Source organism: Vombatus ursinus, unplaced genomic scaffold (assembly GCF_900497805.2).
Source record: "Vombatus ursinus unplaced genomic scaffold, bare-nosed wombat genome assembly UNPS02003292.1, whole genome shotgun sequence".
Taxonomy (NCBI): domain Eukaryota; kingdom Metazoa; phylum Chordata; class Mammalia; order Diprotodontia; family Vombatidae; genus Vombatus; species Vombatus ursinus.
Window position 1 is genome coordinate 20,106,337 of NW_020943070.1, and position 12,300 is coordinate 20,118,636.

Genomic DNA, 12,300 nt, shown 5'->3' on the forward strand with positions numbered 1-12,300 from the left:
GCAAGGCCTTTTTTTTGGCTGCTCAGCAATCTACAATGTAGCTTCCAGTCACATTCAGAGAGATACAGGTTAATTAGTCCTGATAAGAGTTTTAGGATTGATTTTAGGGTTGTTGGGTTTTTCTTTCTTCTTTTTTTTCTTAAAAAAGAGATTTCCAAACTTCAAGACTTTTATCAATTTAAGTTTTACCCCTCAAAAATGATTGGACTTTGAAACTACTACAAGGGTTAGGGGAAAAGGAATTGATTCAGTCTCTTTTAACTGCACCCTACAAATTAGCCAAATGCCTACCAGTCTTCAAAGAGTGATAAAAAGATTACCTGGGGCTAAAGAATTTAAAACAACTGATAGTTCTGTAGATAAGGAAGTGATTAACATCTAAAGGCTTTTTAAAAAAATTAACCTCTGTCCTTTGTAGGTTCTCACCATTCTTTTCTTCTAACACAGAAATATTTCTTCTACCTTATAAGCAAGGTCTGTGAGGTTTCTGGATTCTCTAAAGAACTGGTACATCCCTATTCTCTCTCTCTCTCTCTCTCTCTCTCTCTCTGTCTCTCTCTCTCTTTACTTTGTCTAATTTCAGGGTTTTGTTAATGGAATACCAAGAAACCACACCCCAATACCTTTTCACAATCTGGCAGAGCCACAAAGCAAAACAATTGTAGGTTTCTCTGAGCAGTGCATTTTCACTACAAAAACTGAAGTCATGAAATGTTCAAATCCTTTCAACTATTTACAACCTGGACTTTAGACTGAAGAATTCTTCAAACATCAACGCAAAAAAGGGTCAAAAAAATTCAAGTCAAAGGAGTTGGAGAAAGCTCAGAATCAGATAGGGTTGATAACTTGGATCAAAGTGTAAATGTTCTCTTTCCTGCTTCCTTTTCGAAATAATTTAAGCATATATTTTTAAGTTAATATACAAAACCAATCACAATTTTAAAAGACATCTCCTCCTTAGGTCTGCCATGTAGATAATAGCTAAAGTTTTTCACATAGTGACATTTTGCTTCTGGCCCACTTCCAGCCCCATAGAATTGAAAGAGAAATCTGATAATTCTTCGAAACAGCTGGGTGGTTTTTTTTTAAATAAATATTTTGAAGCCAAGTTTCAATATCTTTATGTTCCCCTTTCAGAGAAGCTGTATCTAGAATATTAGATTCTCATAAATACACAATTCTTAACATTTAATTGCTTTTAATGAATTTCTACCCAAAATATAGCTCTAGGGGAAAATCAAATAAAAAAAAAACTTAAACATCATAGCATTTTGTCCTGTCAACTTGGCATGACAAACCATGGGTCACAAACAGAACCCTTATTAAGGTCTCCTTGAAATAAATAAATGGATTCTCAGTGTCTCTTGCCGTCCCTTTCTCCTTCCCCTTCCCACATCTCCAAGGATTAGGGCTTATTATTATTAGCAAATGAGGTTTGACGAATTAATTCATTTCTGGAAAATGGCCTACATTCAGAAATGTCTGAGAATAAGCATTTTTAAAAAACTAATAAATAATTGCAAATTAAAATACATTAAAATAAAATTACAGTACATCATCTCTCCTAGAAGTCTGGCCATTCTAGAAGAGCCTTTCCAAGGTTCATAAATAACAGTCAAAGTCTTCATGACTCGAAATTCTTCCCTGCATCATGATGAGGGCTGTGCAGAAAACTAATTGGGAGGGGGGGCGAGTCACAGGTTACCACAAAGGTGAGGTCCAAGATACTTGAGTCTCGTTGGGGTCCAGGGGAGTTGTTTCTTTAGTTTTCCGACTAACTGAAGACAATAGAAATGTGTTCTTCCCAACTTTCCGAAGAGTTCTTTAATTCAACCTGGAAAGTAACGAATGACACTGAATGACGGCTCTAAAGAATCTCAGCTCCCTGTTCTTCTTTGACCAACCCCGCGCACGTTCTCCGACAATGGTCCCCCAAGCCACCGCTCCATGCCAGCTGGCACGGTCTCCCTGCGAAGACCTTCTGTTCTGCACCGTCTCCCTTCCCTCTCCCTCCCTCTACCTGCCCGACTCTGCTCCGAGAGCCGACTCCCCAAGCGCCTAACACAGGGCCTCCTTTGGCCAAAAGTAGAAGATGCGGCTTGAATAGAATTGTCTAATCGTGCCCGGAACCAGGTAGACCTTTCTCCCACTCCCTCCTTGCCTCCAGTCCAGAAACTTCGCTTTCTTTTCTGTTTCCGTGGCATATCCTCAGCATTGACTCCTCCTACCCTGCTCATTTCTGGGGGGGGGGGGGGCCCTCGGTCACCCCGTTATCTCCAGACACCGAAATCTATCCACTCCTTACCTGCTCTGGCTTGGGTGAGGGGAGAGCTGCCCTCTACCCTTTCAGGCGGAGTTGGAGGTGCTGCGAAGGAGGCGGTGGCCGGGCTGCTGCTGCGGCAGCGGCGCCTGCTGCTGCTGAGGAGGCTGTGGGTGCGGGTGCGGGTGCGGGTGAGGATGCGGGTGCGGGTGCGGGTGCGGGTCCCGCGGAAGCTGCTGCTGCGGCTGCTGCTGCTGCTGCTGGACTAGGTGCTGCTGTTTCTGCCGGGTAGACTTCACGGCCAGGATGGCCTGGCGGTTCTTGTATTGCACCATCTGCAATGTGATCTCGGCGTTCCAGCCCTGGTCCTGGGGGCACCGAAAGTCGATCTCCTTGCCCTCGGCCATGACCACGGTGAAGTACATGTACTTGCCCTTGCGCTCCACGCAGTCCACGGTCTTCATGTTGGAGAAATGCAGCTCCTTGAGCTTGGCGGGCGTCTCGAGGCCGGCGGCGGCGGCGGCGGCGGCTGCAGCGGCGGCGGCAGCGGCCGGAGGGCTCGGCTGGAGCTGCTCCGCCGCGGCCGCCTGCTGCTGCTGCTGCTGCTGCTGCTGCTGCTGCTGCTGCTGGTGCAGCTGCTTGGGGGGGATGAGCAGGAGCCCCTCCTCGGTGAGGATGCAGCATTTCTTCTTCCACAGCTGCAGCAGCCCGTCGCTGCGCTTCTCCAGCACCCCCTCCTTCAGCGCTTTGCAGCCGCCGCTCTCCAGCATCCTCTCGGCATAGGGGTGGCCGCTGCCGCTGCCGCTGCCGCCGCCGCCGCCGCCGCCGCCGCCTCCGCCGCCCCTGCTCCTCCTGCCCGCCGCCTCTCCTCCTCCCCGTCCTCCCCGTCCTCCTCGCCTCGTAGCCGCCGGCGCCGGGGGCAGCAGCAGCAGGCGGGCGCCGTCCTCCCCCCAGCGGCTCTCGCGGCCGCCCAAGCGGAGAGGGTAGAGGAGGCTGAGCAGAAGGACGCAGGGCAGGGCGGCTCGGGCGGCTGAGAGCCGCGTCCCGGGGTCCTGCCTGCTGCCGGCTGCCGGCTGCCGGCTGCCTGCCCTCCCTCCCTGGCTGGCCGCTCACTGGAGACGAGTGGCGCTGCCCCCTCCCTGCGCTTTTGAATGAGCCATCCCTCCCGCCCCAGAGTGACACCCAGCGGAAAAGGCGGCTCCGCGCGCACCCACCCGCCCCCGGCCCCAGCCAGCCAGCCGGACGGCCCCGCTCTCTCTCCAGACCACGTTGGCTTGCGCCTGTGAACTTGGCTCCCTTCCAGACGTGGCTCAGCCCCCGTCTCCGCCCTCCCTTCCCTCCTCGCTCTTCACTCCCTCTCTGGGAGTGGGGGGGGGGGGGGGGGGGGGGGGGGGGGGGGGCCCCCCCGGGGGGCCCCCGCCCAGGACTGGAAGGTTGGAGGCAATGCTGGTGGGGCAGGAATCCTAGCTCCTCCCAGGCCTCCTAGGAACTCCTCTGCTCCCCCCGAAAGAACGTGAAAAAAGGAAGAGGTTGGGGGGTCGTGGGGGGATCCTGCCACTAAGGTCGCACTCAATCGCATCTCCACTTTCTGAAACCGGTCCCTGTGGAATCCTCCCTCCAACTCACCTCCCCAAAAAAGCTGGAAAAAAAGTGCGGGCTAGGGTCGCGGAGGGGGGGGGGGGTTCTGACACTGAAGTAGTGTTCACACGCACCTCCACTTTCTGATGCCAGTCGTTCCACAACTTTCTACTACCCCACCCTATACTCCAAAAGAGATAAAGTGAGGGCTGGGGTCATCGGGAATTCTGTCACAGAGATTGCGCTCCACTTCAGCCCTCAGAAACTAGCCCTTCTTCCAGCAACCTCACCCACCCCCAAAAAATGTGCGAGGGTGCAGGATCTGCCCCTGTTACACTACTCAAACTCAGCTCCTGCTTTAACTACCCCCTCACTTCCCCAAATGTGAAAAAAGGGTGAGTGTTGCTCGCGGGGGAACCCTGACGCTGAAACCGCACTCTGCTGTCGCAGAAAACAGTCCTTATCTTAGGAACCCCACCAAAAAAGATAAGCAAAAAGAAAGCAAGGAAAAGTGTGGAGATGATAGGGGTTACCAACACAGCCCACTCAATCACACTTTCACCCTAGCCTCCTCAAACCAGTCCTTCTAGGAACCTCTACCTTCTCTCTCAAAAAAAAGAAAAAAAATTAAAGACAGATTGCAGAAGGTTGGGGATCCCCACCACCCTCGGCCCTTTTGGGCTCATGCTCCAGTATGGATAACTGAGGACAGCTTGAGGACAGGCCAGCCTGGAGTCCCCCAGACCATCATGCTTGCAAACAGCCACACAGGCTCTTCGGGTTACTTTGACATTGCACACACACTTCCTACAGCCAAAAAATATGTTAACGTCCAGGCACCCACGCACCTTCACGTATGAAATCACTAGCCCCATTTCAATTGTGCAGCAGCGATATTTGCTGTACGTGCCGCATTTTCCAGATTAGCACTTGTCCGTATGTGGGGGGGAGGGGAGGTTGCCTGGGCAGGGATTTCCTTAAACCCGTTCAACTTCATTAAGCGCAGAGAAACTCCGTACTAGGCACAGAGTGCGATGGAAAGATAAAGCTTCTCAAAGAATTTCCCATCCAGTAAAGAAAACGACACTCTTTTTGCGCTGTGGCTGAGTAGACCTGAACTGCGTTGCTTGTTCTCAGAAATCTCGATGACCTTTTCCTGCCGTTTTCATCTGAGTTTGGATATTAAGGGTAGAGACGTAGGTTTTTCGGAAATTCCAGCTTTTTCCAATACTGTTAGAAGTGGCTAGAGTCTGGAGCAAGAGTGGGGAATTTGTTCTGTGAAGTTTGGATTCAGTCAAAGGGCCGTACTTGAGAACCTAGAAGGCCACACGTGGCCTCGAGGCCGCGGGTTCCCCACCCCTGGGCTAGACCATTAGCTTTTTTTTTTTTTTAAAGCAGAGTCTGGCCTTTCATTTTTCCCATGATCGATAATGGCACTTCCTTCTCCAATCTCCCAACAGCAACTTCTATAGAAATCGCTCTCAAAGAGAAATTCGATATTGAGATTTTTAATCAGCGGCAACAACCTCCGCTTTTACCCTGAGATGTCAGCCCCATAGAAGGAAAGGAGCACTAGTCTTTTGGTGGGCTATTTACTAGCTGTGACCTTCGGCCAAATGAGGCCTCTTCTCTGGGGCTCAGCTTCTCCTTCTTCAAATGGAGATAATATTACTCAGCAGCTCTATCTTCCCTAGACTTCTGTGGTTAAGGGAGCGAATTGCAAATCTGAAAGCGGTGTAGAAACCTATGCTCTAAATATGGATCTCAGCCCGTTAGTCTAGATCCTAGATGCCAAGAGGACTCCCAGGGAGCTTTTGAATGCAGCTCTCTTCTTGAAATGTCATGCCTTGAGGGGTATTATACCTAAACAGGGAATTACCCCTTCTATTTAAAAAGAACAAAAACCAAAACCCTAAGGATTGTATTTTATCAATGAAATACCCCAAAGTAATATGGCAAATTATTCATATCTCTCCTCACCAAGACAAGAAGTTTGTTATTGCTGCCATTTTTTAAAGGAATTAATTAATTGGTTCACCCTTTTGACAGTATGTCTTTCTTGGCTAATTGGGAAAGTCAATAAGCATTAATTGTATATGCTATGTGCCAGGCACTGTGCTAAGCACTGAGGAACAAGTTTAGATTTATTGTGACATGCAAATTAGCCTTTTTTTTTTACAAGTTTTTCTCCCAGACCTTACTTTACACTGACTTGTAATTCCAACACAATTATCTATGATATCATGTGTTATAGCCACTGTGATTATATTATTACCGAAGCATATGACTATATTGTTTTCAGTCATTCAGTCATATCCAACTCTTCGTGATCCCGTGGACCACACGTAGCATGCCAGGCTCTTCTATCCTCCACTATCTCTCAAAGTCTGTCCAGGTTTCTGTTCATTATGTCCATGATTCTATCTATCCATCTCATGCTCTGCTATCTCTTTTTCCTTTTGCCTTCTATTTTTCCCAGCATCAGAGTCTTTTCCAATGAGACCTGTCTTCTCCTTATGTGGCCAAATATGACTACAATACAACTTTTACAATAGGATCACATTAAAATTAGGATTGAGACTTTGACTATGCTATCCTTTCCATTTCTCCATTTACAAAATGTTGAGCCTGCATAGAACCCAGTTTCAAATGTTCTTTAAGAATTTTTTTTTAAACATCATAAAGGAACAGTAACAGCCACATTGTGCTATGACTAACAGCAATAGCAATGCAAGGATCTAAGACATCTCCAAAAGTCTCATGATGGAAAATGCTATCCACTTCCAAAGAACGAACTATGGAGTTTGAATGCAGATCAGAGCATACTATTTGCTTTTTTTTCTTCTGTTTTGTTTTGCTTGCTCTTTCTTGTGGTTCCTCCTATTGGTTCTAATTCTTTCTTACAACATGACTAATGTGAAAATATGTTTAATAGGAATTTATATGTAGAGCCTATATCAGATTGTGTGCCATCTTGGGGAGGGAAATGGGAAAGGAGGGGAGAAAAATTTAAACTCAAAAGCTTATGGAAGTGATTGTTGATAACTCAAAATGAATTTTAAAAATTTATTAAAAATTTTTTTAAAATTGCAAAGGATTAGGTTGGATTCAATGTTAGGCCACCTAAAGAGCTTTATCCATTGTTTGGTAAGAAATGGCACATTGCATCTGCTAAATGGTCTAGCTCTAGGAGGGCAGAATCTTTTAATTTTGGTAATTCTCCCCTCTCTTAGGACAGCACTTTGCTCACAAGGATTGGCTATCACCTGTTTTGTGTTTTCACCTGTCACTTACAGAAAAATCCAGGATTTCTAGTTAGTAATTGGTGGAGAACTTAGTAATTTTCTGCTCAGGAGTGTTTGGCACATAACAGGCATTCAGGAAATACTGTAAAAGGTCTGACCAAAAAAAAAAAAATAGACCTTTGAGAGTTTAGGATTCTTGTGGATAAGTAACCTCTCTACCTCAATTTAGAAGAGTCTTCAATTACTATATTCAATTATTTTAAACAAACTAAAGCTGCAGTTATATTTTCAAAATACGTAGAGAAAAATCTAAATGGAAACTACACAAGGAAGCAGTATTGCTTACAATCAATTCTCACACTCTGAACCATGGGCTTTATGAAGATGCTTTGTGCACTTCAATCAGTTTGTTTCCAGCATATCTGCAATCCTTCTTTAATAGCATCAAAAATCAAATTTATTCAAAAAGCTGCATTATACAATAGTAGGCAATATATTCTAATTTCAGACCCTATGTTAAATTCCAAATAACCCTGCTAGACAAGGAGGTAAACTGTCCTGTGAGGAGGGAAGGCCTTATTATCCACAAGTAGAAAGGAAATTTAATTAATTTGTAAAATGCCATTTATATTTCCAATAATGCCTACAACCTAAGTTAATAAAAGTTTAAAAACTTTATTCAGGATTTTATGAAGGCCTCATATGATTATAAAAATCATATCCTTGGTTAAGAAATCTGTTGTATTGCTATATATGAAGCAGAATCAGTTTTTAAAACTTGATAGTTTGGGGATGTAATTGACACCACAATGAATTTTATTATCTTCTATATTCTACATATTCCGTTTAAAGTAAATCTCAGCTTTCCTTTCTGAATAATGTGTCATTTAACATAGTGAGAAATAATTAAACAAATAAGCTGGCTGTTTTAAATAGAGATTAGTCCAAGAAATAGTAAATTCCTATTAAAATGAAGTAAAAAGGATTTACAGAGAATGCAGTTTAAAAAAATCTCAATATTACTTAAATTCTTGGCTTAAAAGGTTGTGGAAGATGAGTAAGAAATTGCTTCTTCTGTTCCACTTTCACCCAATTTTTTGTTGTTGTCCTCCAGTCAAATGTGACTCTTTGTGACCCTATTTGGGGTTTTCCTGGCAAAGATACTGGAATGGTTTGCAATTTCCTCCTCCAGCTCATTTTACAGATGAGAAAACTGAGGCACACCAGGGTTACATGACTTGCTTAGGGTCACACAGGTAGTGTCTAAGATTAGATTTAAACTCAGTGAGATGACTCTTCCTGACTCCAGGTCCAGCACTCTATCCACTGCGCCACCTAGCTGCCTATTTTAAAGTCATTTAAATACAAGACAACCATGCAAGCTTGATTGACGAATTGGTCAGGAAGATACTCTAAAATGTCATTATAACATTCACTGTTATAGAAGTGGATATAACAGAAGTTAGATCATAACTTTAAACAAAACTCAATGAACTTATTATGTGAGATTTGGCTCTATTTCCAGTACCATGCAAAGGAAATACAACTATTATAATGTAGTATTTACAGCAGGATAATTAGGGTTGAGGCTTTGACTATCCTGTTCTTTCATTTTTCCATTTACAAAATGCTAGCAAGGCTTCAGATTCCAGTTTCAAATCTGTTTTAAGAACTGTTTTAAAGCATCCTAAGAGAGTTAGGCATTAGGTTAGACTCACTAAGGCGGTCTAAAGAATTTCAAGGAATAGCACATGGCAGTTTGTTTCTAGTATAACTAAGGTAACGGTGCCTCCTAGTGACCAACTTGAAGAACACAGTGGGAAGAAACATGAAATGACACTTCCACAGTTATTCTCTACTGTCATTCCTTCAGTAGAAGCAGGATTGTCAGTTTTGAGGGCTTATGGAAAATTATGTCAAAATTTGGTTACCCAGAGAAGTTCATCAGTATTGTATGTCAGTTTCATGACAGCATGCTTACCCAGGGTCTGGATAATGGACAATGCTCTCGTACTTTCCCAGTCACCAACAGAGTGAAACAAGGCTGTGTGCTTGCTCCCATGTTTTTTAGCATGATGTTTTCAGACATGTTGTCAGATGCTTTCAATGAGAATGAACATGGCATCAAAGTCAACTACGACACTGATGGTAAATTCTTCAACTCTAAAAGACAAGCCAAAATCACAGTGGATGGAGTGTTGGTGCATGATTTTGTTTGCAGATGATTGTGCACTCAACGCAGCCTCTGAAGCTGAGATGCATCAAAGTATAGATCGATTGTCTGCTGCTTGTGCTAATTTTGGCCTAACAATTAACAATTAGTACTAAGAAAATATAAGTGCTTCGTCAGCCACGCCATCCATACGTGGAACCACCGTTTCCAGCAAATGGAGAAGTTTTGAACGCTAGGGATAAGTTCACTTACCTTGGTAGTGTACTTTCCAGGAATGTACACAATGATAATGAGGTTGATACATGCATTGCCAAAACTCAGTGTTTGGGAGGCTCTGAAGGAAAGTATGGGAGAAAAGAGGTATTAGACTGACTACCAAAGTGAAGGTCTACAGAGCTGTTGTGCTGACCTCATTGTTGTATGCTGTGAAACCTGGACAGTATACCAGCGCCATGCCAGGAAACTGAATCACTTCCATTTGAATTGTCTTAGGAAGATTCTTTAGATCACCTGGCAGGATAAGATACGAGACACTCAGATCCTTTCTCGAGTTAAACTGCCAAGCATTCAAACTGCTTCAGAGAGTGCAACTCTGATGGGCTGGCCATGTTGTTTGAATACAAAACATACTCTTGCCAAAAAGACTGTTTTGTGGAGAATACACACAGGACAAGCATTCACAAGGTAGTCAGAAGAAATGATACAAGGACACTCTCAAGGTCTCTCTTAAGAACTTTGGAATTGATTGTGTGATATGGGAGACACTGGCACAGGACCACCCGGCATGGTGGGCTCACATCAGAAAAGGTGCTGTGCTCTATGAGCAAAGCAGAATTGAAATAGCTCAAGAGAAATGCAAGATACACAAACGTAAGAGAATCCACTCCAAATGTTCACATGAACTACTCGTGCCCGACCCGTGGTAGAACATTCCAAGCTCGTATTGGTCTGATGAGCCAGTCGGACACACTCAAACTTGACTCTGGCATAGTGCTGTCATTCTGGTCCTCTTTGAAAACGAAGGACAATAACCAACCAATCAACCTCTACTGTCATAGCTTCAGCAGAAGACTTCTGATGTTCTAGATAGATGACTGAAGTGACTCTATACCTTACATCATGGTTTTGAGGGAAAAGCATCTTAAAAAGGGGCAGCCAGGTGATGCCATAGTGCATAACAGTGCCGAGCCTGGAATCAGGAAGACTCATCTCCCCGAGTTCAAATTCAACTTCAGACACTTAGTAGTTGTGTGATCTTGGGCAAGTCACTTAACCCTGATTGCCTCACCAAAAAGCAAAAAAATAAAAAGTTCAGAACAAACCAGTATGATTTCCGGTATTCTAAGTAGGTAACTGAAGTGACTATATGCCTTATATCATGGCTTTGAGGTCTACTCAGAATGGAATGTTAGCGTTACTAAAGACTGATTTAGAACAAACCCATATCCCAGCATGATGCAATGGACAGATCACTGGCTTTGGAGTGGAAGGACCTGAGTATAAATCCTGGTGCTGCCAATAACTAGCTGTGAGACCATGAAAAATTCACTTCAGCTCTCTGTGGGCCTCAGTTTCTCCTACTTTAAAATGTGGAGCTTGGCCTAGATGACTTTATAACTCCAGACTTGTGAGCCTATGGTAACAGTACTTCAATGTTTTAAGTCCAAAGCAGCTATAAACTCACAAAAATACTCCAAATAATAAAAAGACACCACCACATCTTAAAATTTGCTATCAAAAGTATGTTCATGAGCTATGGGGAGAAACGATTACCTTAGCATAGTTATACCTCTTTTTTTTTCTTTTAACAAACAGGCCATATGATATAGTGGCTAGTGAGTTGCCATGAGATCCAGGAAGACCTGGGTTCAAGTCCTGTTTCTGGCATGTACTGACTGTGTGACCCTGGGCAAGTCACTTAAAGAGTGACCCAGATAATTCTCTAAAACTAAGTTGCACTGGTAGAGGGAGATTCCTATTTCAATGAAATCACAGGTCTAGTCTGTATCTTTGCTTTTCTCTCCTCTAATTTGTTTTTTTGGTTGGGTTTTTTCTTCTTTTTTTGCCAATTAACATTTATTTTCTCTCTTTCCTACCTCAATACCCACTGGGGGAAGAAAAGGAAAAGAAAAACTCGTAACAAACATGCAAAGTATTTTTGTGTAAGTAAGCAAATTTCCACACTGGCCATCTATCTCTAAGCTTTACACCAATGAGTATAATTATCTTCTGTCAACATCCTATTTCCATCTTTCCTTTTAGAAAAAGGAATACAGAGCACACTTCACAGAACCATCCACAAATGAGCCTACGGGAAAGAGAATTTAGGGATCTCTTTGTAGTATTTTCCAAAAGAAACAGGTTCACAGATGGGAAATGACTTGCCCAAAGTCACTTACCTAGAGATTTAGGATTAGAACCCACACCTAAGTAGGATAGTGTAAAGAATCTTAAGCAAAGACAGGTTCTAATATCAATTCTGCTGGTAATTTAACAATTACACTAGATGTGTTTCTACAGACCTCTGATTCCAACATTCACAGAATCCGAGTTGGAAGAAATTTGGGGGGTACAGTTCTTCTCAAAATAGGAAGCATTCATTTAGATCAGAGGTTCCCAAATTTATTTGGCCTACCACCCCCTTTAAAAAAATTACTCAGCACTCCCCTGGAAATCTACTTTCTTCAACCCTTTTTTTTTTTTAATTTGCATCATTTCAAAAAACAATTTTCAAATGATGCATTTTAAATTTAATAATTTACTGTAAATTTGTTGTATTTTCTGCATTGAAATTTTGATGACACACTATTACATCACGTAACCATATAGTATCATATCGTAAACAAGTCATTACACGCACATATTCCTGCTGATGCATGCTGGACTTCCTGACAACGCACGAGCATGTAAAAATCTGTTGGCAGACTTGACCACTGAAGGGTTATAACTTGCATTTTATGTGTTTATTTGGAAAATAATGCAATCAATATGACTTGTAACTGTTACATGACAGATGAAACACGTATGAAGCTTTTCAAAATTTT

At 43.4% G+C, this 12,300-nt stretch overlaps 1 protein-coding gene across 1 annotated transcript; it reads right to left on the reverse strand.

Annotated features, from left to right (window-relative positions):
- Positions 1–1,183: 1,183 nt before the first annotated feature.
- LOC114050473 (pleckstrin homology-like domain family A member 1) lies at positions 1,184–4,713 on the reverse strand. The gene is given in 6 exon segments (XM_027872198.1): positions 1,184–1,834; positions 2,306–3,073; positions 3,173–3,275; positions 3,278–3,556; positions 3,662–3,899; positions 4,501–4,713. Coding segments are annotated over 5 exon segments (1,560 nt in total). The 3' UTR covers positions 1,184–1,834; positions 2,306–2,346.
- Between the last annotated feature and the right edge of the window lie 7,587 nt (positions 4,714–12,300).